General features: G+C 38.3%; 1 protein-coding gene across 2 annotated transcripts in view; it reads right to left on the reverse strand.

Moving 5' to 3' along the window:
- The window catches only part of INO80 (INO80 complex ATPase subunit), a 68,084-nt gene that overhangs the window by 26,820 nt on the left and 14,862 nt on the right, over positions 1-26,402 (reverse strand). For both annotated transcript variants that reach the window (XM_087746233.1, XM_087746234.1), the window contains exons 7-25: positions 26,038-26,252; positions 24,937-24,990; positions 23,156-23,359; positions 21,677-21,872; positions 21,413-21,480; positions 20,879-21,088; positions 20,207-20,287; positions 18,865-18,960; positions 16,157-16,216; positions 15,397-15,539; positions 14,237-14,321; positions 13,723-13,840; positions 11,769-11,854; positions 10,603-10,770; positions 10,026-10,159; positions 9,134-9,201; positions 7,569-7,662; positions 6,255-6,432; positions 615-755 (exon numbers count right to left, since the gene is read on the reverse strand). In XM_087746233.1, the coding sequence (XP_087602359.1) occupies positions 615-755; positions 6,255-6,432; positions 7,569-7,662; positions 9,134-9,201; positions 10,026-10,159; positions 10,603-10,770; positions 11,769-11,854; positions 13,723-13,840; positions 14,237-14,321; positions 15,397-15,539; positions 16,157-16,216; positions 18,865-18,960; positions 20,207-20,287; positions 20,879-21,088; positions 21,413-21,480; positions 21,677-21,872; positions 23,156-23,359; positions 24,937-24,990; positions 26,038-26,252 (2,399 nt within the window). The remainder of the gene's footprint in view (positions 1-614; positions 756-6,254; positions 6,433-7,568; positions 7,663-9,133; positions 9,202-10,025; positions 10,160-10,602; positions 10,771-11,768; positions 11,855-13,722; positions 13,841-14,236; positions 14,322-15,396; positions 15,540-16,156; positions 16,217-18,864; positions 18,961-20,206; positions 20,288-20,878; positions 21,089-21,412; positions 21,481-21,676; positions 21,873-23,155; positions 23,360-24,936; positions 24,991-26,037; positions 26,253-26,402) is intronic.

Here is a 26,402-nt window from a genome sequence, read left to right on the forward strand (position 1 = left end):
GAAAGTCTCTCGTGTCAGCCCAGGAAACTTCAGCTAAAGTAATTTCAAACTTCAGTTAACAGATGACAGACAATCCCAAGCAGTACCACTTAATAACCAAAAGATTTAGAAAATGCCAACTCGAGTAATCCTTCTGTATTGCAATTTTGTGTTTCCTTTTTGGAGCATAAGCTGAGGCAATGAGAGAAAATGAACATCCTTTTCAAAAAAAGATTTGCTCGTCAGCCCCCTTTTGTCAGAGTTGACCAAATGATCACCCCAGTCTGTTCATATCATACCTATATCTCCCCCTTAGATTACTGGGGAATAATCTACTTGACTATCTCTTCTATAATTTCACTGCTTTTGGTATTAGGAGAGAAAGTGAGATCTACGCATCTCAGAATAACTCCTGTTGGGTGCATCTTGCAACTTTCCTTTTCCCTTCAGTACACATTACAGCCACTTCCCCTGTGAAAAAAACCCACTATTGAATACAGTAGCAAAAGGATATCCTCACAACAGTTTTACCCAACCAAAAGAAAGTAATAGATCATCCTGTTCCTAAGACATAATTCTAACAAGACTTAAAACACAATAGAAAATACATAATTTACAACTTAACTTGGACTTACCCGTGGACTGGCTATGCACAGGAAGGACGGCAGCTCAGTCACCTGGCAGCACCGTACACATGAGGTAGCGGATCTCCTTCGATGTATGACATGATCTGAATAGCCAGTAACTGCTTTACAGTGGCTACTGAACACAAGGTTCTGAAAACAAAATTAAAATTAAGAAGTTACTATGTCTGTAAAGAAAAAAAATCTTAAATCTTGTAACCACCCATGAGAAAGACAGACAAAGGAAAAAAGAAACTCTACACATCTGCTGCAGTGACAATGTACAGATCTTTGTGTAATTATCAGAACATTCAAATCCTGAAATGGTTGAAATCAGGATAGCTCGTATCAATACTTGCCTTTACGCTCAGTTCAAACCAGAAACAAGTTTTTCCTTCTTTGAACCTTCTGACCTTAGCTTTTATAATGAAGGAAGTACGGGAGTATTCTAGTAGATCTGACCTGCAAGCTGTTTTGTAGCTACTCCTTTATGTATTCTGAAGCATGGGTAAAATGAAATTTGGCAAAGAAAAAAAATAAGACTCCAAACGAGACTGAATTGGCATCTTCAGACTTTCACCTTTTCCAACCTTTTCTTCCTTTCCTGTGCAAAATGGCTCTGAACTTTATCCTGAAGACTTTCAAGGTGCTAGCGTGGTTAATCACACACATGAACACACCCATGTGTAAAACCTGGAATTTGCCACAAGTGTATCAATGTCCTTTTGATACAGAAAAATATATTGACTCAAAAGTGGGGGCACTGAGATGACACTGCAGTTTAAAGAAAGGAGAGCTCTTTGAAGATGCTCAACTCCATGCAGAAAAACAATAGAAAAATTTTCTTTGCTTGCATCAGTTGTTATATTTCCTTTTTTATTGTAAATATCTGCATCAAACAATGAAATAAACTGCTTATAGACTAAGCTTTTTTTTGTTACTTAGTTTTCATTCTGACTTTTCTATATCCATAGGGACCAATTGTTTTATATTGTTATGTATAATTGTTTCCTATATATAGTATGCAGAGCATTATTCTGCATACTATAGGAAACAAGCAACAAAAAAAGGAACATTAAGAGGTATACCTCTCACTGCCACAGGATCACAGGATGTGCCCTCCTGACAATTCTAGCAGTTCACTTCAGTAAAATGTAAACAGTATCTGAGGCTTTGGCATCGTTCTGCCCCAGTTCCTAATGCATCAAAATTAACTGTGTGCTACTTTTATTTTACATAGCCTCCCAATTTTCTAAAATCCCAGCGTCTGAAGTTCTAAACATCAGGGTACATCATAGAAGCAGACACACTGTATATCATGTCATAGACTGGATACAGGCATTCCTACATATGTCAAAAAATGCTGGAAAACATCCACAGCAGTAGTCTATTATGGATCATGCATTCTGGGCCCTATTTCCAGATGTAGCTGCACTGGGCAAGATGCAGATGGCTAGCATATATAATTTGGAACCTGCTGACAAGGGAGAAAAATTGTCTTACTGTACATAGGTGCTAGCACTCCCTAAGAAATACAATCAGTCAATCCTACTGTACATAGGTGCTAGCACCACCTGAGAAATACAATCAGTCAATCCTAGCATGTAAGTGGGTCTTTTGGCTGCTACCAGTGCGACTCGTGCTCTGGAGCTGGCAAAAAGAAAGTTCATACTCTCTGAACATCTGCTCCTCTATATAAAAGGTGAGAATAGAAAGAGCTGACAATAGCCTTTCACTGACACTCAGCAGGGCTAAAAAGCACAGGTCAAAGCTTGGGCCACACTGGATAATGTGAAGTGATCCCAAAACCAGGCTCTTACTCAGCTGGCAATTCTTTATCAGTAATGCTAGCTTAAGCAACAACTGCTTCACATGTTCACTCCTGTCCCCGCAGAGCCCCTTCTTGTTGGCCTAGCTGTCTGTAATCATTAAGATGCTGATCAAGATGAAAACAAACCCTCCACTCCACTTAGTTTTGTGATGCGTTTCACCGCCTGGTAAAACAGGCCATGTGCTGAAACAGCAGAGTGGGCAATGCAAAGCTGGGAGTACATGGCTGTGGAGAACAGATGCGAACGCTGTCTTACTCATCTGAGGACCAGAAATGGTGGCAACAAAGCACAAGCACTGCTGTCGAAAAGGGGGAGTCCCCTCCCATGACACAGTTGTGCCACTTCTTGTGCTAGTTTATCACCCATCACACCCCTCCACAAGCGTATGTAGCTACCCATCTAAGCAGAGAACAAATTCAACAGATATGAAAATAGCAAGTTTTCCATCGTCAGCTCATGCAGGGATGTGACAGTACAAGCCCACATCAGCAGAGGCAGGATTCAGCGCCTGGGAGTGATGAAAGGACAGCAAGGGTCAGAGAGAAAGAGTGACTTCTCTCAGCAACCGCAGGCTGCTAGACCGACTCAGAACAACTGCTTTAGCTCAAAGCCCCTGTCTTCCCTGCCCCTGGCCCAGACACTGGGAGTACAGCGGATTTTACGATGAGCGATCAGCATTGCATACAGCCACAAAAGGTTTCCAGTAAGTCTTACGACAGCAAGCACTGGCATACTGATTGTGGTCTGGTCATCAGAGGGGTTCGTTAACTTTATTTCCTGGAAAGTGAAAGTACAAGAAATGGATAGAGAGGAAGCTAACAAACTGTAATTCCAAACCTATGCAAGTTTGTTACTTAATTATCTTTTGGAAGCCAATATCGAAGAGCCATAGAAGATGGCTTTAGCCCAATTAGAAGTACCCAGGAAGAAACAAAGGAAAACTTCCAAGAAGGTATCCAAAGTAAGAGAAAAATATTATTTTTGTATACATGCAGTATTAGAAGTAGGTCTTGTACACAGGCATTAACCTGGTTTTCAGCACCATCCTTCCTGTGTACAAATTAGGATCCGGTCACATAAGAAACATCCCCCTCTGAATTCCCTGACATATGCAGCCATTAAGTATTCATGAACAGAGCAGACACCAGATACAACAGTGGAAACCAGCTTCCCATCGGTCACATATGTGGAAAAGACCGGGTAAGGTTACAGAACTGAGTGCAGCCACAGCTCTGAAATGGATCAAATACCTTAGTACAACAAGGCCAAGAACCAAAGAGGAGGACTGTTAAAAAATAAGAATGTACACATCTACCGCAACCATGCAATCCAAAGTAAGTGTTGAAAGAGGCTTTCCTATATTGCAAACAGAGCTGCACATAAATATGGGTGATTGCTACTAGCACCTTAAGCTCTTTAACACTCCTGACTTTTTTATAGGAAGAAAATTAGGAAAACAAAGGACAAAAGGGTTCATCTCAACAGATCAGATTTTATATTAATTTAAATCAACATATACAAATTAATACCCATGTTGTGGAGGCGTGGAGTAAGGGGAATGAACAGACCTTCACATTGCAAGGGATTTCTGTGTTTACATGAAGAAACTCATACTATCTTTAGACAGATGTTACCTCAATTTCAGAAAGATCCATTAAAAATAAATGTGTTTTTTTGTCTACTGACTTATTTTCATAGTTTGCCTCTTATATCGGAAATGCTGATCTGAGCAGTTAAGAAAAGCCTTTCCAGATTTATACCATTTCCTTTTTCCTCTGTTTCTCCCCCTCCTCACTCCCTGCATGTTACTATTTTATGAAGCCCTAGAGGAAGCCTTGGGGAATTTTACATTGAAAGTTTCTCAAATTTGGGCTAAGATAAAAAAAAGTGAGTTCATTTTCACTCATGATGATGCATGGTGCTAAAAGACAGGCATGTAAAGGGCAGTCTGTTTTTCAACTCTCCCTTTGATTTTGAGCTTTTTTTTTTTTTTTTTTAAGATGTTCTATATGTAAGCTGTGGAAAAAAAATTCTGCAAACGTAGCTTATTTTAAAGCGCCTTTAGGTGGTAATTTGTGTAACATGCAGGTTAGGAAACAGTTCTACACAATCTGTCATAACTGTAGGGCTAAACTTCCTTTAGATTCACTGAGGTTATCACAAGTGCGTTGTATTGCACAGACTGATGAACTTTGCTCCTCAGCTTGCTGTTTTCTGTGTAAAAGGCACTAGTTACACACAGTCACAGCACTGGGACGCCCCAAGACACCAGTAATGACTTCCTTGAAGAACAGAAATAATTTGGAGAAACCAAATTATATGTTTAAGTCTTGCCAGGTTGTGGTACAGGTGGGTGGGTCTGTAGCCTATCCAAATGCTTTACATTTCATTGTTAATATTAAAACCTACATGTGCATATTCCACATCTCATATTTAATACGTACCTCACCTTCTGTTCTTTAAGAAACTAAACCGACTTTCATTTTAATATTTATACACGCTAACCCTAAGGCTATGTAAAAATCTATATTATCTTTCTACATATGTAAAAATGAATGCTACCTTCTCTAAGTGCATACAACTTCTGATACCATCTTCTACTCCTTTACTGTTAGGCTGCAACATTTATGACACCATGCAAGTTTTCCTTAACTGTACCAATGAGAGGACAGAGCTACAGTATAGTTTCAGGTAAGTATTACACAGTCAGTATACAAACAGCTGAATGTAATCTTAAAAAAAAAATAACTGAAAGCAAATCCACATAGCATAGACATTTTAGCAAGCTAGACATGGAAACACAGAATATTTAAACACCAGCACAGCCAGAGTTAACTGGCATACACGCTCAGTTGGCTTGGTCTTTGTTTGATAACTAGGACGACTCATTTTGTTGGCTTTGCTGTTAACGCTGCAAAACATGACACCAAGCCCAAGGTTGATTTCCTACTGCTTATGCGTCTTCAATTTCAACTTCCTCTACACGCTATTCAATTGAATTCTGGCTATCTCCTTTCCCCTTCCACACTCATGAACAGAAGCAATATTCCCTAGAGAAATTTGGCACAATCTCACTGTTTCAGAAAAGATTTTTGTACTGTATATCTGCTAACTGGCCTAAGATGCTTTCCTGACTCTATGCTAGGTGAACTTATTTCCTAGTGAAACAAATGAATGGAACTATAACCTAACTCAGGAAATCAAGAGCAATTTAGTCATAAAAAAGACAAAACCTTCACACACATCCCAGGCAAAAGATTAGAGAAAATGACCTTACATTATACAGCAAGATGAACACATTTAGAGTCTACCAGACAGCAGCAGAAGCAAATTTCAGGGTAGAAAGACACCAGTGATAATGTTTGTCCACCAACTCTGAAACACTGCTAGGCTGAAGACTCTGCTTTCCTCAGTTGCTACAGCAATGTATTGAATTTGAGGAGAAGAGAGTTGGTTTCAGTCAGAAAACAAGCATCTTACATGTAGAAAAACATTACAAAACTCTTAAGCTTACATGTAGAATCCATCCCTGACAAATCATGAGTCTAGTTCTGTTGCTCCAGTAACATTTTTAAGACTTCTAATTCAACTGATTTATTTTTTAGCAAGTTTTGAAATGTATCACCACATGGGAGAAAGCAGTCAAACTATTTTTCTGTTCAGCACTCTGAACTTTATTAACTATATGTAATAAAGCAGATAATAAAGTCATCTTGTTTCCAAGTTTGTTTTCCTCTGTTTTAGAAGGATAGAAAGGTTTTCATCATTTCTCACTTATGAGGATTTGCTCCCATCTCCATATCACAGAAATTTTGCTTACCTGCAGCAAAGTGCAGCTGTGCAAGTTAGGGAAAGACAGCGGGAAATTTACATCAAGCAAGAAATCCCTGTTTGTCAGACAATGTGACCCCTGCTGTTTCTCCCCTTCAGTCTCCATCCAGGAACGCATGTGATGGAGCCTGTAGGATGCTTTCAGAGACAGGAAAAGAGCTAACCATCTGAAACAAAACACAGTAGATACATTTATTCACTGCTTTGTGAAAGAAAGGCTTGAGTATATTTACAACATAACTCTATTTAACACAAATGTTTTTTTCAGAATTTGAGGCTTACAGTGTCCTAACTTCAAGGAAATATTTTTTGCTAGACATCTTCCAAGTATATTACTCTTATTTTCATTTTTTCTAAGGTGGCTTAAGTGAATCTAAATGATTAAATCAGAATACGCTTTGAAGCACTTCGTTTAAAAGGCTCAAGCCTGAGTTAGCCACTACTACTTCAAATTGCGCTCTGACTTCTCTGTAAATTGCTCCATATATAAATTATTCATAACAACCTGCACAATGAACACAGAATTTATCATAAAGATCATTCAGATAGATCAAGAAAAATTTGTATTGTTACTGAAACACAGACAAGAAACAGTGATCCAAAATAACCACAACAATAAAATATTACACTTACAAAGCCCTAAGCAAAACACCTTTATTTATTAATAAAGACCTACTTTTAATCTCAGTTTCTCACAGACACTATCTAACTTCAGTCAGAGTACTGTCCGTTGCGGAGTACACTATAACTTAAACAGATCACCTCCCTTTCCAAGATAATACAGTTCACGGTGCTAAAAAATCCATTATCCTAAGCCTACGCCTTGGAATTCCATTCCATATTAAAAACAGGACATGTGGAAAGTAGACAATGTAGCCTGGAGCTGAAGAACAACTATCACAGCACAAGTTTATTCCATGTGTGTTAAAACATATGCTCAAGTGCAACTGATAAGCATTGCAATAAATCAGCCTTCAAAAGTCTGGATTTTGCGCTTGATAAAGCCAACAACCTACAGTGTGATCCTAAGCAAAGTCTTCGGTTGCCCTTTGACCATCTTGTGTATTTACAACGTCAAATGTTTGTGACAGAGGTTTTCTTTTGACAGAGGCATAAAAATTGCCTTGCATAATGGTGCCCTATACCTGGAGGAACACTCTGGAAGTTGCTATATTAGATAACAATAGACAAATGATAATATTAGGAGGCACAGAAAACACAGGTTTACAGAGAGGTGCCTCTAACATCACCTGTACTTTTCCTATAATTACTAAAAGAGGAAAAAAAAAAAAGTTGTCCTCACCTGGCTAAATGTCCCTGATTCATGAGGTTTGCCATTTCTGCTGGAGAGACATCAATAAACCGGAGGAAAGAAAAACAGCTTTCTTCATTGATGCCTATGTCACAGAAATACTGAAGTTAGGCCAACACATTTCACAGACACTCATAGCTGAAAACAATAAATTTACTTCATCGATTCAAGATACACATTCTCTGACATATGACAAATACACAGGAGATCCTAATTTAACCTAGATCTTTTAGAAATACTGAAAATTTAATCTGAATTGCTGTTGCCTGACTCCAAGTTCCAATTCATTTTCCAGTCTGGGCAAGAGAAGGGCATTTACCAAGAAAGACAAATTCGTTCTAGGCCAGAAAACCATGCAGCCAGTAAGGACATTGATTTCACCTACTACGAATCAACAGGCAGCGTGCATATTTGTGAATCCAAACACGTATCTGCCAGTTGGCTGACCAGAACACGCATACCTCAGGATGCCTGCCAAACATGCTCCCTCTCACCCAGCCAGCCAGTCAAACAGGTTGGAAGGAGATGTAGGAATTGGTAGGGCAATGTGAGTATGGGCATAAGGATGCAACAGATACGGTGAGGGTGATGGATACACTGCAGTGAAGGGTGGGGACCAGAAGAGGTATGTTTCACTGCTAATGAAGAAAGCCTATCAGGCCCACCCATGTGCACTGCGTATCCCCAATACCATTCATATCTTTTTATTTTTTAATTTTTACACAAAAATTACATTCCCAAAATGATTTTCCTTTTAGGGTATGCCAAAAAGGGTCCCCAAGAAAAAGCCTATTATGAACACCAAAACAAACAGAAACCTGAATAATCAGCAAGACATACAGAAGTTAGAGAGTTACAGACAAGTGCAGACTCCTGTAGCTGCATCTGGTTCTTCTTACTTGAAAAGGGTTTTGCGTAGCTGAACAGGTCCATGCTAACAGATTTCAGCATAGTAATGCAGCCAGTATTTCTCTTGCTTTTTTCTCCCACCCCAGCGGCTGCGCAATCTAGTTAGCTCTTTCTAGCAAAAAAAATTCAATCATCTATAATAATAAATTGTATTTGTCAATATAAGAAGCTTATGTGGTTTTTTTGCTCATTGATTAGATCCTGGGTCACTTGCGTCTCATCTACTTTTTACTTGAAAGAGAAGTTGGCAGTTTAACATCTAATACAGAACGTACTGAAATGAATCCAAGACTTCTCTGAATTGAATCTGTGAAAAATTCACATTAGAGTAAAAAAGCAGCATTAATCCCTTGAAGCAAGTTAAAACAAGAGAGCAGGAACGGAACAAGAGACTGCAGCAGGATTAAGCAGTGATTAAATAACAAGTTGTCCATAGATTATTCTTCCAGCTGCTTCCATCCTTTCCTCATTGATTAAATGAAACATATGTATAAGTACAAATGCTAACAGAATCCTCACAAGTTCTAATTAGATTATTTCAGAGGACTAACTGATCTGGCCTCTCAGTCCTTCCTCCTGAATAAGACATATCACAACATCACATGCAAGTGTGCAACCCAACTTGCTTCCCAGGACTGTAAACCTACCCTTCCTATGGAAGAGAGACTGCTGGATGTGGTCTGGTGCAAATGGCGAAAGTAAAACCCGTAACCACCTGAAAATGAAAGCAACAAAACCAAACAAAATCACTAAGAAGGTGTTAACACATGCAACGTTCAATCACACAATCAGCAGAAAATGCAGAGTAACCATTCATTTCTTCATTGTAAGTATTTCAGCACTCTGGATATCTGGAATTGCATGGCAGTAAGAGAAAAGCATCATCAGTCCACATGCACTACTGTTAATTCAACACTGAGACACACCACTGTTCTGGAATTGCATTTTATGCTGTAGAACAGTTAGTCTCATCTTCAAACATGACTTTCTCATCTCTGCCCTAAGCATTTCTCATAACTGAATGCAAACAAAATTAATCAAGAATTGCCACAGTCAGAGAAAACAGCAAACTATACTCGGGCAGCTTCTATTCATCCACGGTAAGCATTAAAAGCTGTCAAGGCACTAGTAGATGCTCACAATATACCATGTCACAACAGACAGATACTGATAGCTTCCTTAACATGAAAGCTCACTGAAGGGAAACCAGGTGGGTTTTTTGGTTTGGTTTGGGTTTTTTTAAGAATTCTTTTAAAGTTTCATTCTATTACACATCTTTAGCAACAACTCTAAATTCCTTTTCCTGACTTTCTTATTCCATCAAAGGGATATTTGATGATCAGGATTCCACCAAGAAAGAGCATCAGATATCAGATGCTTAACAGCTGAATGAATGAAAGAAAACTAGGAATGCATTGCTTGATCAATGTCATTTAAAGTACATCAGGTAAGGCAGTTAATTACCACTTACAAAGCTAAAATAAGTCTAAGTAATAATACTCAATATGCTAAGCTGGAGAGGAAGTGGAGTAGGCTTGCCTGTCCCGTGAGTGGTTAAAGACCCTGATCTGTCCATGACGGTAGATGAACTTTGAAATCTGGTATGGCTTTAGGGAGATGTGAAATGGAGACCAAGTTTCTTGTCGCTCAAACAGCTCTGGGTGATTGCAAACCTGTAAGAAAGAGAGCATGTCAAACACTGGGAGGAATTAATTTAGTCCAATGCAGCATTTACATCCCAAATCAACTCGGACTATTGATCACTAAAACTTTAATATTGATTAGTATGTCACAGCTATTTTAGTACATCTACTCAAATTTGAATACTGCATCATATCTTTTCCTATTCACATAACAGCTATTGACTTTTCTTCTCAAGTGAATGATTTCCTTCAACAACCAATTTAGAACCAAAGCAGATCGCAGATGCATGCACCATTTGGCTAAAGCTCTTCTACCCCAACATCATGCTATGCTGCATCAGAAACACAACTGAACGGCATGCAAATTTGCTTGCCTATGCCAGAAATCTTTTTATATGGTGTTTTCAAGAAGCCATATTTTAGTTCTGTGCTAATGAATACTTTTTTAAAATTATTATTTAAAATAGCCTTACCTTCCTGAACTGCATGACTAGATTCATGAGACTACTAGTGGTGGTCTGTGCTTGCTGAGTAGTGCCCATTGAGGACTGCAGGAGGTCATCAATAGAGATTTTGTTTTTCAGAGCTTGGTACAACAGCTTCTGTCGACTTGTCTGCTGGCAGTACATAAGAATTTCAATCTGCAAAATAGCAATGAAGATTTAGCCTTTTCTACCTCTGAAACGGAGGATGACCACATCAGTACACACAAAGCAGCAAGAAACATATCTTAAGGGAAATGTAACTTTCTCAAAAAAATACATATATAGGCAGTCGCATTCATATCTGTATTTCAGGAAGCAACCTGGGAAGGACTTAACCAACATGTGTGTTTTTTGGAAGGCTTAGGTAATGATGTAGGAGACAGACCTTTAATAGTATGCGAGCACAACTAAGTAAACAGATAGATCCTTAAGAAGCTCTGAAAACATCACATCTGCAACTGATCAGCTTAAAATCTGACCTCGACTCTACTATCCTACTGTTAAAATGCTACCCATTTAGAGCCATCTTAAACAGGTGTCAGGAACCCATGATAAGACAGATGCATCACATAACAACAGTGTCTGTGGGAAGTTCTAGTTTTGAAATTAATAAGCACATCAGAACAAAGTAGATGCCTCTTAGACAGTGGTCCCAAAACCTGGGGACACATTGACCACAAGATCATCCAGTATTGCTAACATACACATGAAATTAAGAGACTAACAATAAGAGTATGATATTACCACATATCATACATTTCTTATTCTTTACAAGCAAGCAAAAAGAATCCTCAATCCATACCAAATCCTTCACAAAGGTAATTGGAGATGCTTATCACCCAATCGTCGTATCAATCTCCTTCACTTCCATTAGTGATACTTCTGTCAACTTAATCAGGCTTAAAGATTTTTTTGTTTCTAAGTTAACAAAACGCTTTCCCTAGAAGAGAAGTTTATTAATTAGGGGTTCTTCAGTTACATTCACATCTAATGAGATTGCTGGGACACGGTGGCAGAAACTGAAGGTCCGTGAAAGTTCTACAATCAAATTTCAGGTATGCAGACTGACAAGCAAGTTTGCAAAAACCAGATTAGAGAATGGAGCTATGACAATAAAGTTGAAATACTCATTCTAGATAAATACTTTTTCTCACCTTATCTGACAGCTCATTTTCCACATCCTTCTTGATTCTTCTCAACATGAAAGGCTTCAGGATCATGTGCAAGCGGGACAGCTGGTCTGAAATACAGGGAATGGGGAAGAAGGAACAATTACTTCACCAAAGAAGAACACTATATGGTGTTCTACTACAAATTAAGTCCCTTACTGCTCAGCCATTTCCCCCCATATGAGTTCTTACAACACAGAGCTGGCATTTCTCTGCTGATTTTTCTTTTTTTAAATGAATGCCAAGCTACACTCTTTAAGTTATGAATCTAAAGATCTACTTCAAAGAATGAACTTCTGAAGTTCATTTTGTGTGTTCTATACTCCTCTGGGCTGACCAATATGGGCTTAAATTTATCGCTCACTAATAGTGAAGAAGAAAGTTTCAGATGAGACATTGCTAGTTCAATAAAAGAGATCATTACAGTTTTAAGTCTCGCCTCCCAAAATTAGACCAGCACAAAAACAGGGCATACTGCATTGACAGACAACTGCAGTCTTTACAACAACCTGTAAAAACAAAGTTCTGGATATTTGAGAACTCTTAAAGCCTTTACTTTTGTGAAAAGTTCCAACTGTGCTACGTTCTACTCCCATTACAAATCAGCTATTTTACCTAGCTAGATTTTCCTACATAATTATCCCCTAAAATTTACTGTGAAGATTTAAAAAAAAAAAAAAAATTATGCTTTTCTTCTGGAGCTCAAAAGGTGTTTAGTGCTTTGTGTCATAAAATTTTTATGTCTAGAGCTTGTAACACACCCAGGAGATCACCAAGATTATGTGCTCTGTAGAAACTTACAAATATTTAAAATATTTGTATTACTTATAATATTAATATTATAATAATAATTTAAAATATTTAAAATATTTGTTCTCCTGTGTTTGGGAAGGGGGAGGACTGGAGACAACTAGCAAATCAACATTTTCCCTACATGTTTTTCTGTTCACCACACACACACAGAATCATAGAATCACAGAATCGTTAAGGTTGGAAAAGACCCTTAAGATCATCGAGTCCAACCGTTAACCTATCACTGCCAAGTCCATCTATACCATGTCCTCGAGCACCACGTCTATCCATTCTTTAAATGCCTCCAGGGATGGAGACTCAACCCCTTCCCTGGGCAGCCTGTTCCAATGCCTGACCACCCTTTCGGTGAAGAAGTTTTTCCTAATGTCTAACCTAAACATCCCCTGGCGCAGCTTGAGGCCGTTTCCTCTCGTCCTATCACTCGTTACTAGGGAGAAGAGACTGACCCCCACCTCGCTACAACCTCCTTTCAGGTAGAGAGCAATAAGGTCTCCCCCTCAACCTCCTCTTCTCCAGACTAAACAACCCCAGCTCCCTCAGCCGCTCCTCAAAAGACTTGTTCTCTAGACCCTTCACCAACTCCGTTGCCCTTCTTTGGACACACTCCAGCACCTCAATGTCCTTCTTGTAGTGAGGGGCCCAACACTGTACACAGTACTCGAGGTGCAGCCTCACCAGTGCCGAGTACAGGAGCGCTATCACCTCCCCGGTCCTGCTGGCCACACTATTCCTGATACAAGCCAGGATGCCATTGGCCCTCTTGGCCACCCGAGCACACTGCTGGCTCATGTTCAGGCGGCTGTCAACCAACACCCCCAGGTCCTTTTCAGTCAGGCAGCTCTCCAGCCACTCCTCCCCCAGCCTGTAGCATTGCATGGGGTTGTTGTGACCGAAGTGCAGGACTCTGCACATGCTACATTACAGTCAGAAACACAAACCTTGACATAAACTATGGACAACAACCCATAACATTCCAATCCCATTACACACCCTCTGCTTTAGATGACATTTCTCATACAAAAAATAAGAGATAAAGTTTACCCATTAGTAGTTGGAAAAGGCAACAGATTTTTAATATAAACAGATTTTTAATATAAAAACTACTGCAGTTACACACTGCACTCACTCTCATCAATGGCGGATTTGTTCTCTGCATGGCTCTCTATGTCCTTAGAAAACCACTCATTGAACTCTTCATGGGAATCAAACAACGTCGGCATGATAAAATGCAGCAGGGCCCACAGCTAAAAGGAGAGGAGAAAACAGTAGATCAGCAAAAAGTCACCCTACTGTGGACAAGGTAATTGGGGATCCTAAACCGTTGCAGCTCTTTATGAGCAAAATCACTTTACTGTATCATGAGACATGGCAAAATTAAACAAAAACCCAGCCGCATCCTCTTCCTGCTCCCCCCAGACAAATGCCAGATATATCAACTGAACAAAACACCATTAGAAAGCAGTGAGAAACACAGCACAATGATTTCAGCCAACAGAATGATTCCATGTTTGTTTGCCAGTGGTTTGCTACAAGCATGATCCCACAACCACACAAACACAGAAGGTTTCTCAACTGTTCACATATATTTAGTATATATTCTTGTTATAAATAAAAGTCCACTGTTTTGAGTTCCCGAATACCTCAGCCATCGTGTTCTGGATTGGGGTCCCAGTCAATAACAATCTGTTTCGACACTGGAACTGTAGTAGGATCTTCCAACGAACACTGATGAATAAAATTAAGAAAAGTCATTATAACTGTTTTTTGTAGAAGGATATGAAACATAAGGTACTGTAAGGCCAACTGCTTCCAGTGACCTTCCCAAATGATTTTTGGAGGTCATTGGGTAAAACTGTCACAGGTACTCCCCAGTCTTTCATAAGACAATTACAGGAAGAAGTAGCCTTTTACAAATTACAAAGGAACGTGCAGAATTTCTTTTCTTTTTCTAGGTATATTTTTACTCATTTTTAATACAAATGCTTGGATACTAATAAAATCTCATAATCGGAATAATTAACTTCCCAAAAGAAACAGTTATTATGAATCAGAATGTCATGTATTTTTCAGACTTTACAATACTAAGTGTATGGGCCACTGTGGCAGGAGTGCTGAGCTATGGATTACAGTCCTCTTGGAGGGGCAGTTTCCAAAGAACACTGAAGGGACAGACTTCGGTCAGAATGAGTCGGCATCTAAAGCAGTCTTTAACTTACTGTGTACAGTGGCAACTTGGGCAAAGGTTATGGGAAAGCAATTACAGAAGTAGAGACGGACAAATCTATTACTTGAAAACAACCAGAAAACTTTCTGGCACAGAGTCTTATGACAAGGATTGGGCTTCACTGCAGCCAACAGTATTCACAGGGTTCTGACCTTCATTTGTGTCTGGAAGTGCCACTGAAGAAGGAATCAAAATAATGCCTTTAATAGAGCCAATAAAAGCAATACACACTAAAGACTACAGACTGTTCACTAGGCAGAATTCTGTGAGTAGTCAGGAAAGAACGTGAACAGCACTCCACACTGTTTTGTTTAACTGTCCTGTACTCCATCTAAGTTCTGCTCCACAATTACTTTTTAATTACATTTTACATATTTGGAGAAGGAAAACCTCAATGCAGAAAACTAGTGGATCAATCCAGTGTCACAGAATCATACAGATACTTAGCTAGGTTAGGCCTTAAAGGGTCTTATGTGTGTCAATTTTAACTTCTATCGATTTCTGTAATCTTGATGTTTTCTTGATATTCAAGAGGTTGATACAGAGGGAAGATTTTGTTTTCAGTTAATTTATTACCTGGAGCTACTCTTGAGGGCTTGCGCTTCATCCAGCACCATATATTGCCACTTCACTCGCTGGAAATACTTCACATCCTGTACTACTAGCTGATAACTGGTAATCACCACGTGGAAAGGAGCATCCTGAGTATATAATGTCTTCTATAACCACAAAAGAAGAAACAAACGTCCACATAATGTAAATACATTGTGAAGAGTTCACTTGTGTATACTGTAATTTCAGACTTCTGTTTCATAATCTTTTCTCATTATTACTGCATTTTTCCCCAGCTGACTTTTTTAATTACTTACAGAAGGGTTATTCAACTGTGGATCTGGACTTCAGCCCATTAGTCCCTGAACAATTTCAGATGTTTCTTAATGTGCCAAGATAAGACCCAGGCATTGAATCCTACAAAATGCTGTAGTTAAATCAGGAACAATCTGACAGGCCTGCAGGGATGCTAGACTTGGGCATCCTGAGTTAGGTTACTCAAGCAGAATAAACAGTCCTTGACACTGAAATTTCCTGCTTTATTTACAGAGCTCTAGTTTCTTCAACCAAACTCCATACTGCCCTGAATTGCCCTGTACTGTATTGCTCTCCAGCGCAAGAGAAGCCTTCTACCTCATTCTCCTAATGAAAATGCTACTATATGGATGAAGACACAGAACTCTGTATCTACACATCATTTAGCTTGGTGGGTGTAGCAACAGTTTCTGGTTTAGTCTTCACAAATAGCAAAAACAGTCGCAGCACATGGGCATGCCAGTATTACCTGACTCCAGAACTTCCTGATCACCTTTCTATCATGAGGATTTCCCCAATAAGGTAGCACCTGGAACAGCATAAAAGTAGAAGGACATTACTTTCAAACAAAGATATACCTGCTCTAGAATTTTATACTATGTATTCCACGAAATGAGAAAGACAGACTTCTTTCTCCAAAACAATGAGAAGGAAAATTCTCGTTCTTAACACAGAGAAAAATCAGAAAGCACTTAAAAATCAGAAACAGAGCATTCCAGGCAAATGCATCAAGAAACTTACACCTAGTACAAAGACTAGATCAAGCTATGGTGAGGATCTCAAAATGCCCAGTAGCATGTTACGCCTTCTAGTCAGGTTTTTCTAAAAATTAGGAATGATACTTTGCTTATGGCAGAAACAGGTCTGCCCTCAACTACTACAGTCAACCCTACAGGACTAGCGGGCTCGTTCTTCTGTTTAATGTTCCCGGTTGTCCCGTTGGTTTTGTATTCCAGAACTGTCCCCAAAAATCGGAGATAAAGTTAAAACATCTGGCTTGGATATATTTAATATAAGAATTTTAAAAAGTAAGCACTACTGCCAGAGAAATCTGTTAATCCATTTGTAGCTCAGAATTTCATGGCTCCTATGACTCAGATCTTTGCAGTGCACTGAAACCAGAGTTAGTCGTCAATAATATTGTACTGCCATCTTCTGTCTGATGGAAGGACTACACTCAACTAAGACTGAAAGTGAGGAATACGGGTTTCTGAGGTTGCAAAAGGTCTTTAACATCTCCATCCTCCAACTCACAAGCTTCAAATTTCAAAGTGCCTTTAGCTGAATATTCTTCCAACTGTTCTGAAATAAGGGTGCTAGTAAAAAACCATCAGACTAACCAAAAAGGTGATTTGCCTTTTAGTTTACATATTCTGCCATGGACCCAAAGACATTAATTCACTGTGACTGACTACAAGCATGATTGACTACATACTTCTGTATGATTAGAAGCATTTGTGTATGATTAGAATCAGGAACAGAACTGGCTGAAAAAGATTGATCAAAGTTGTAAACATGTAACAATTGTAAGTTTAGAAAACTTTTTTTTAAGAAATACTCTGTTCCATGGATGAGGTAAACATTATTACAAAATAAACCCAAAGAACAGCTATATAATGACAGAAACAATTTTTTTTTTAATCAAAAAAGGGAAAACTATCTTTTCACAAGTATCCTGACTGCATTTTTGAAACGTTTTCTGTATTTCATTCATGAGAAGGAGAAAGCATAAACAGTTGCTTGTCATATATATATATTATACATACACATACAATGAGCTGATTAAAGGAAATGAGAGAGTAAGTAGGTAGAACGGCCAACTGCTCTAATGTTTTCCACTCCATGGTTTTTCATCAGGGCCCCTACTGTTATGGGCTATGCAAATACATAAATGGATTATTTTTATTTTTTTTTTAAAGTAACTCCTCACTATCTTAAACATTTCTATTTCTTCATCAGTTTCTTTGAGGTCTCAGTAATCCCAATTTATCCCAAAATATAAGTCACTCGAATCATCCAGTACTGAACTATGTTCTAGCACAACTTCCCCTCATATAGATACCTCAAACTATACACAACCATAACCAACATATGGTCTCATCAGGGATCTGGCAGAGCAAGCTATCTGGTAAAAGGCAAGTCCTTTAATACTGCCCTACCCCAGATCAAGAAATCAAATATTACTTATAGTAATACTTCCAAGTCTTTTCCTCCACCTTATTAAGTAGCCAAGAGATTCAAACAATTAGCCTGGATGTTACTGGCATACTGGTTACTTATAACTAGGTGTCTTTTACTGTTCTTACATGTTCTCTGTAAAAAAGAAAAACAGATGTTTTTAAAAGAAAAAAGCCAATCGAAACCTCTTATCAAAGGTTACTACGTTAACAACTCAAATATTTAAACTATCACCTATTCTTTGCAGATGTAATTGCAAGCTTCTGACACTTTTGTCTCTCTTTAATTCTAAAATTTCAGCACTGTTACAGCAGTACACATTCTTTTCAAACCTTCCTTTGCAATACTCCAATGTTTTCCAGTGGGGGACATGTAAGCAGCTTGTTTTTCAGTAAGCGATCATTCCTTGCTTTCTACCTTACTATGTTTTCACATTGACAATATACCTGAAGAACTCCATTTATTTTCTTCTAATCTTTTTGTTCTTATCTATTTGTGCCTCACTTCTCTCCTTCTTCTTGATGACTGGTTGTATGTTTATGGTTCTTCTATTTTTCTGTAATAACAACTGCATTCTCTCTCCCTCTCATCCATTGAGTTCAGTTTTGTTCACATACAATCTTTATCTTACCTAAATTGATATGAATGACTGAAAACATTGCTCTCAATAAGGCTGAAATATTATTCTTGTATCTGCTGCCAGGCCCACACATTAGAACTCCACTCCCTGCCCTGCTTCAATTACTCACTGAAAAGGTGTCTTCAAGCTGTTGCAAAAGGAAAGTCATATGATTCAAGTAAGAACATTTTTAAACACTAGATAATTGAATGCTCCAGAAAAAAACAGGATGACAGAAAAAAAAAATATCAAAATCAGGCCCATTACAGGGTTTCGAGATACAAGGTAATTAGGCATCCAGATGTGGCAAAGAACTCATGATAACAAAACAGTTTACTTTTGAGAAAAACAGAAGTAACTTTCTTGGACATGCTTATTACCTTAAATTTAGGTACAAATCTTGCAAACTCCTGGTGCCAGTTGTTAAGAGTAGAGGCAGGTGAAATTATTAAAAAAGGTCCCCAGATGTTCTCTCTCTGGAATATACAAATTTTAAAAAAAAAAAAAAAGACACACAGAAATTAATTGGGGGAAAGGGACACAGAGTTTGATACAGCTTTACACCTATTAAATGACAGTGGCTACATAAGAGAGAGAACTATATGCAACATAAGAAAACTTCCTCCCAGCACAGCAAGGCGATACAGAATCAAATAGAGCAGATCTAATGTTTAACTAACACTTATTTCATAACAACAAACCAGAATGAGCACTGCTGTTTCAATCTAGCTCAATCCTTTGTTTCTGAAAGTTGCCACCTTCGCATTGCTAATAGTCTCTGTCATTTTGGGGAGGAAAAGAACTTCAGGTGGCACTGGCAAGCTTTGCTCCATCACATCACATTAGAATGCCCTCTGGTGAATAACAAAGTTGGACCATTAGTGCATTGGTAGTTACAAGCTGGCCCGCAGAAGGGAGAGCCAGAAAAAGTAAAAGCCCTGTGTAGGCTTCCAAAACTCTCAAGCTGCAGTGCAGCAGGGAGACAAGCCTATCTGTTATCCCTTCCATACAGATGAGCTTAAGAGCCTTTGGCTCCACACACTCTTCCACTATTGTGGCTGATAGTGCCAGTGAACTGGTATCAAAAGGAACATAAACAAATGCGTAATTGTCATTTGGTCACTACTGCAGCTAGTTCTGCTTTCAGTATCACTTGGTTGATATCTCCTATTTAAGGCAAGTGACTGGATGCCAATCAAGACTTTTTTTTTAAATAAAGATATCTATTTCTGCATAAAGAAGTAAGCTCCTGTTGCCTTTTTCTGTTTTGTTTGTCTGCCCTGGCACAGAAGAATAATGATGCTTCCTGAAAACAACCCACAAATACAGAAATCCACGCTGATTGCCACAGAGCTCAGGATTTGGACTTCATTTCTACACGTCTCTATGATTTGTAAAAGTCAGTGAACCATGAAGTCTACAACTTGTTCTCTTATCAGGCTTTCACATTAAGTGCAAATGAAAAGATATTACTCTGTGAACAAATGAAAATTCTGGTTTTATTTATATATATACACTTAAATATACATACACAAACACACAGAGGTATCTACATATACACACCCCCTTTCAAAGGCATAGCTTTAAAACAAAGGGAAATGCCATAGCTAAAATGCCTTTTAAGACATTTCAGCTTTATAATCTAGAATTCATTTCAAGTACGTGAGAAGTATGCATCTTCTATCAAGCACGCTGACCAGGAATAAGCTATAATCCACCTACCTCAGCCAGATGTGCAAGGAGAGCAATACTTTGTACTGTTTTACCCAGACCCATTTCGTCTGCCAGGATTCCATTGATGCCCTGCAAAAGATCCCTAAATGAGCACATTTCATCTTACTACTTTTTAATCCATACAGGACTAGAAGAATGGTTGCCACTGAATTTAGAGGGAGCAGCCCCAGTGTAACAACTTTGAAACACCTTATTGTCTCATATGTCTCCTACTAAGAGATAATTTATCTCAACTGCACTTGCATTCATTTCTCAGGCTGATTTTTTTTCCTCAGCCTGTCTGCACTTTGCAATCACATTACCAACTGGGTACACACACAAGGACAAGGCTGCCTGCAGTTTACCAGCTGAACAAAGCCTGAAACAGTATGCAGCTTGAGCAGCAAAAGTTTCCTCAGTGTGTAATCTAAGTGATAAACAAGTTGTATAAACATCCACATAAAGAATCTTGAACTTAATGTCCCATTTAAAGTTGTTATTTCCTCAATAATCAAGAATATAGATAGGTGGCTTACATAATGTTTTCCTTTCTTCTGAAGACATTACAGATATAATATACACAGTTTATTCTTAAAACAATTAAATTTTTTTGACCAAGTTTAATCTAATGACTTAAACAATCCCACAAGTTTTAAAAATTTGGAAGATGTACTAAGATACCTGCTCATATAGGTTGGCCAGCCAATTCATGCCTTTCAGTTGGTAACCTTTCAGTTTGCCATTAAAAATAGTAGGCTGTGGAATATCTTCTCCTGCCCGGATAGATGGGTTTGCTAAACTGTAGCTCTCTCCAAAGCCAGTACCAGACTTGTTAGCAGCCCGTAAAGCAGCTGCTCGGCTCTCCTTTGCATCTTCATCAAATGACCTGGTCTAAACAGGAAGAAGAAAGTATGCATAAGATGATGAACATATTAATTTATCAAGAAAATGTACAGTAGAAGGCTTTACACTTCACATTAAGACATAGGATGTCTGCCAGAAACTAATAGAAAACAGGCCTGTTCCTATAGCCCAAATCTTTACATTCTGGTTTTGTATCTGTTTAGCACAGAAAGTGGCAATGGAATTAAATTCAAATCTCGCACCCAGCACTAAACAAACCTACTTGACTTGGCTGCTATGAGATTCGGGTTCTGTGCCCTTTACCAATTACCCTGCTTTCTCTTCTACTTCATGGATCCAAAAAATACATACCCGGGCCTGATGAATCTGGTAGGCATCCTCAGCATTCTTCAGAGCTTGGGCCTTGTAATAGTTACTATCTGAAAACAACATCTCCATGTCAGAGGTCTGCAGCAGTAACGACCCAAATTAACATACAGGTAAATCCCAGTAATTATAGCAGTGCTTCTTACATAGATAGATTTTGTGTTTAAAATAGTAAGTCTGCATGATAATGTGCAGAGTACAGTAAATTTCAAAAGCGTGCACAGGAAGGACAGTAGATGAATCGCTTACCATAATCTTCTTGGGTGATGTTGACCACTACGCCTCCACCAATATCAATCTGCCTTTGGGTAGAGCTGTCTTCCAGTTTGCGTAAGATTTCCTCCTGTATTCCATCATGTCCAATATCTCGTTTACGACTCATGAAATGGGCATATAATTCAGTTTGTGTGATCAGGAAGTTAAGCTTTCGCTGCTGCCTCTTAGCCTAAGACAAGAGCATTTACAAAAAACAGATGAAGGGGGGGAAAAAAAACAGGACAAAGGTTTAACGTTTAAAATATAATTAAAGAAAAAAATTTAATCTAATAATATATCAACAACTAATCTATCTAGATTATATTATGCACATCACTGTGATACCAAAATGCTAGAATACTAGCTGCATATAAGAACACTGACCACCACCATAAACACCTATATTAAAATAGAAAATTGTTGTAAATGAAAAGTTTTTAAATTCAGTAATCATGGCACAGAACACCATAATCTAATAAAAGGAAGTTTAAAAAAGTTTTGTTTACACTGAAAAATTAAAAGATTGACAAAAATAAACAGGATTTTAGTTGTCTACAGTAAAAGAACTGAACAGTTAAAAAAAACCTCTCATGACAACCTAACTCCAACATTCTGTTATTTACTAGTAAAGAGAATTATGGTAGAATATGTGAAATGCATCACTAGGTAATACAGCTGGGGTATTATCATGGTTCGGGGTTCAGCAAGACACTGTAGAAACTCTGTTCATTCTCAGGCTCTGGTTAAAAAATGCTACAGTTAGAAGTTGTCTATTGATCTAAGTCAGCTGAAACCTTCACAAAATGCTTATGAACTTGCAAGAATGAGAGTAATGCAATAAATAAAAGCATAATTTGAGCATAAAACTAAACATACGGTATTCTAAAGATTCAACCTTAGCTCATCACCAAACATGTAAGGTAACAACCATAAATCCACTAGAGAGCTTTGGCAAGAAAGCTTTTTCTTCAATTCAACCCCTATTACTGTGTAAGGGAGTCCATGAAGCTGTCACTTGGCCAACAGAAAAGCAATCACAGAAACATTTCTGTGCCCTATATATAAATTATGATACCAGTTTACAGCAAGGGGGAAAAAGAGGAAAAAAAAAAAAAGAAAACTCAATGTGAATGAAAAGGTGGCTTGCCTTCTGGACCCAGAATGATGTACAAACCATCACAAAAGCCTGGCCCTTACTGAGTTATGTATGTCTGAGATATGCTGCTTGTCTAATCCCTTCCTCCATTTCATTCACTTGTGAAGAACTGACAAATTTGAAGGCTTTTTTTATCAGCTCTAGCTAACATTAGAAGAACTATGTAAAGAATTTTAAGATAGCAGTAGAAATACATGGAACACCACTGAAACAGAACAAATAACTGAATTTCATGGCCTGGATTTAGAAACTCAAATTATCCGGTCACTTCTGTGTCTCAACAGATAAATTATCAGCAATCTGTGGTTTTGCCATACCTCTCTCATCTCCTCATCCAGTTTGCGTTGCTCCAGAGCCTCTTTCTCAGCTCGTTTGCGATGTTCTTTTTCTACCTTTTCATACTTTTTCCAATAGAGAAGCATCTCCTTGGTAAGACGACGTGCTCGTGGTAGAGTTTCCTTACAGTTTTTCTGGGCCTGGATAGCAGCTCGACGTACCTCCCTCATGCACTGATGGGCAAGCTAGAGCAAAACAATGTTTTGAAAACAGTGGTAAAACAGGCAGATTTTAAAGGAAGGCAGCAATAAGCAACATCAAATCTAATTACAACCAAGTCTGACCCTTCAGAAGAGAAAAACTGTGGTACTTTACTCAGCAGTAATGCTTTTGAAGTGGCATGAGAGAACGTGAACTTCCAAAAACCTCCTGAGATGGTAGAGAAGACAAAACCCGAAGAGAGTTTCAGCATGGCATGGTACTTAAAGGATTGATCTGGTGGGTAGGTCCTTGAAAGGGACTCAGGAGACCAGAGTTCAAGGCCGGTCTGCAACTCTGACTCATCTATTCTAGACACTTTTCTGCAGTACGCATGCTTTCTCACTGTTTTAATAAGGCTGCTACAATAGCACTACTGGTGGAATACAATCCCATTCACATGTTAATACACTGAAAAGTGGGAGAGTATCCTACAATTTTCCTACCACCTCCTGAAGAAGCATAACACAATGTAATTTCTCATTCTAGTATAAATAAATTAATGCCATTGTCGTAATGGTCAGAATTGCTGGGTTTCATGTTTGTGTCAGGTTTTTTTCCTCCACTAAAATTTCCACATCAATAATTTTAACACAGATTTCAAATGATCAAACAAAACAAAAACAAAGGAAAAAAAGGGGAATTTCAAAACCTCTAAGTCTGCTGCATCACTCGCTTGCTAAATTGTGGTTTGTGCTACCTACAAATACAATAATCGCAGACTATTTGCCCAGACATCACAAAAATCCACTCTCTGCTAGCTAAGGAGGACCACAGGAGAGAACCTACCTACAGCAAAGTTTCTTAACTATATACATGCAGGTCCTGTTTTCTGCATCCCTTACACAGAAAACGCTCCCTTTCTTGATAATATATATACAGAAAAGAAAATTTCCTACATCATCTTGTCTCTGATGATTCTCAGCCATATATTCAATTACCTTTTCATTAGCCATATAAATGAATCAGACACTTGAGCGTAACACTTGAAAAATGCTCAGAAAGCAAGTGTTCCTAAAGTAAAGTGTTCTAGGTAGAAACAATGACACTTCTCAGAGAAGACTCTGATGAGGAGATAAATTCCTTTTGCAATCACTTAAGCAGAAAATTGTTCTATTTTTATTCTCAGCTCCTATATATATTTATGTAAATTAACACATTTAATATTCCAAGAGCCCCTTTGATTTAAACACGAATGCTTAAACCAGCAAATTCTAGCTAGTGGATAGATGGGCAGTTCAAAAGCCAACCAAGTGTACTGAAGTCATTAACTTATTGTATCAAAGATCAGTAAATTAAAAATTAAAAATGTACAAACTAAATCTTACCACAGCCAAAAAGATCTCATGCCCGTTTCATCTGTTGCTTATGAAATACGCCAAAATGACACATCTAAAAAATGAAAAGCCTTATACTAAATGACGATTTACTTCTATATAGTGCATTCTCCTATACTGCCCTGGTAGTACCGTCAGTATTAGAAGAAACAGAAGAAACATAAAGAGGTTACAGTTTGCTTATTGCATCCAGTACAAATAACAGCATAAAGCTAAACAACACTTACCTTTTTGCTGTTGGTCAGGAAAAGGTTGCGGGCTGAGGCTTTTTGTTTGTATGCCTATAAAAGAATACCACCTTAAAATTAGTTAAAGCGTAATAGCTTCACAGTATTATAAAAGATCACTATCCAGTCTTCAGCAGACATACATGCCAGTGTCAGCCATGCACACTGTTGTATAATTGGGTACAGGTACTTTAAGCATTTTTTTATTTTGACTGAAACAGCCTTTTGTCCTTAATTATTGAAGGCATACATAAATGTATTACAACTTCTGAAGGAAGCATGTAAAACACCTTTTTCAGGATCATTTCTTTAATTGCTACTATTGCAAAGCAGGGTTCTCGTATTCCACTGTTATCACTGAAGTAAACAACAAAAATTTCCACTGTTTCCCAAAGATGTTAAGAATTAATGTAGATCCTATGTTCTTCACACGATCAAAATCGGTCTTTTGAAAAAAATAAGGTCTATCACACCGCACATATCCTTTGCCTGGCTTATAAGTTCATAAAGGATGCTACAGTCATCGCTCATATTCAACTTCCTAGAATTCAAAGTCTGTTAACTGTGAACTGCAAAAAGCAAGTTGTAAGGTCCGCTTTGATCGCATCTCAGAAAACTAGTGACAGTGAACCCAGCTTTCTATTTCAAATGTGCTTGAAGCTCATCCTGTAAATAATACACACACTTTTCCCTAGACTGTTTCTGAAATAAGTTTCAAAAAATACACGTGCTACAATGATTGAAACATTCCTTTCCTGAACTTTATGTAGAACCTAGATATTGGTTTGCTTTACATTGCTATCCTGTAGATTAGTAGGAATACCTGCTAGAGTTTACTGTACTATCCATAGAAAAGGGTTGGATAGCCAAATGAAAGCAGTGGCAAAGCACCGCATGATCCACTTAGATATCATTGGTGATAAGAAATTCGAACTACACTTTGCTTACAGATTACAGAATATCGGTTTGGTTATTAATGACCACCAGAAAAATCAGGTCTTACTTCTCTCTGTTTTTCCAGGTGTCAACTTCCCACCAAGTTAATTTTCTATTTCACTTTCTTGTCATCATCACTGATGTAGTGCAATTAACCAAGCTCACCTTTGGCAACTCCTTTTTAACAATGCTAAGCCACACTTTCCGCCGACGTGCATTAAGTTGCTCAATAGTCAAATGCTTTTTCTTGGACCCAGGTGGTGGTGTATCATGAGAAAACTTGGCAAAAACTTTGGTCTGGTGATGGTGGCGTCGTGGTGACTCCTCTGAAGAGAGCTCTTCATCCCGTCTCCTCTTTTTCTTTACTTTTTTCAACTTGCCTGCATGGCAACAATGATCGTAAATATCAATTTCTTTTTCTATTTTTGGGATACATTTAGTCAGGTATCTCTCCTGAGTAAACTATCCTCGTCAATTTATGTGTGGAACCAACAAAAAAGCCAAACTTATCCATGTTTGCCAATTCTGGT

Source organism: Nipponia nippon, unplaced genomic scaffold, assembly GCF_047370975.1.
Source record: "Nipponia nippon isolate SJK-2023a ecotype South Korea unplaced genomic scaffold, ASM4737097v1 scaffold_10, whole genome shotgun sequence".
Classification (NCBI taxonomy): Eukaryota; Metazoa; Chordata; class Aves; order Pelecaniformes; family Threskiornithidae; genus Nipponia; species Nipponia nippon.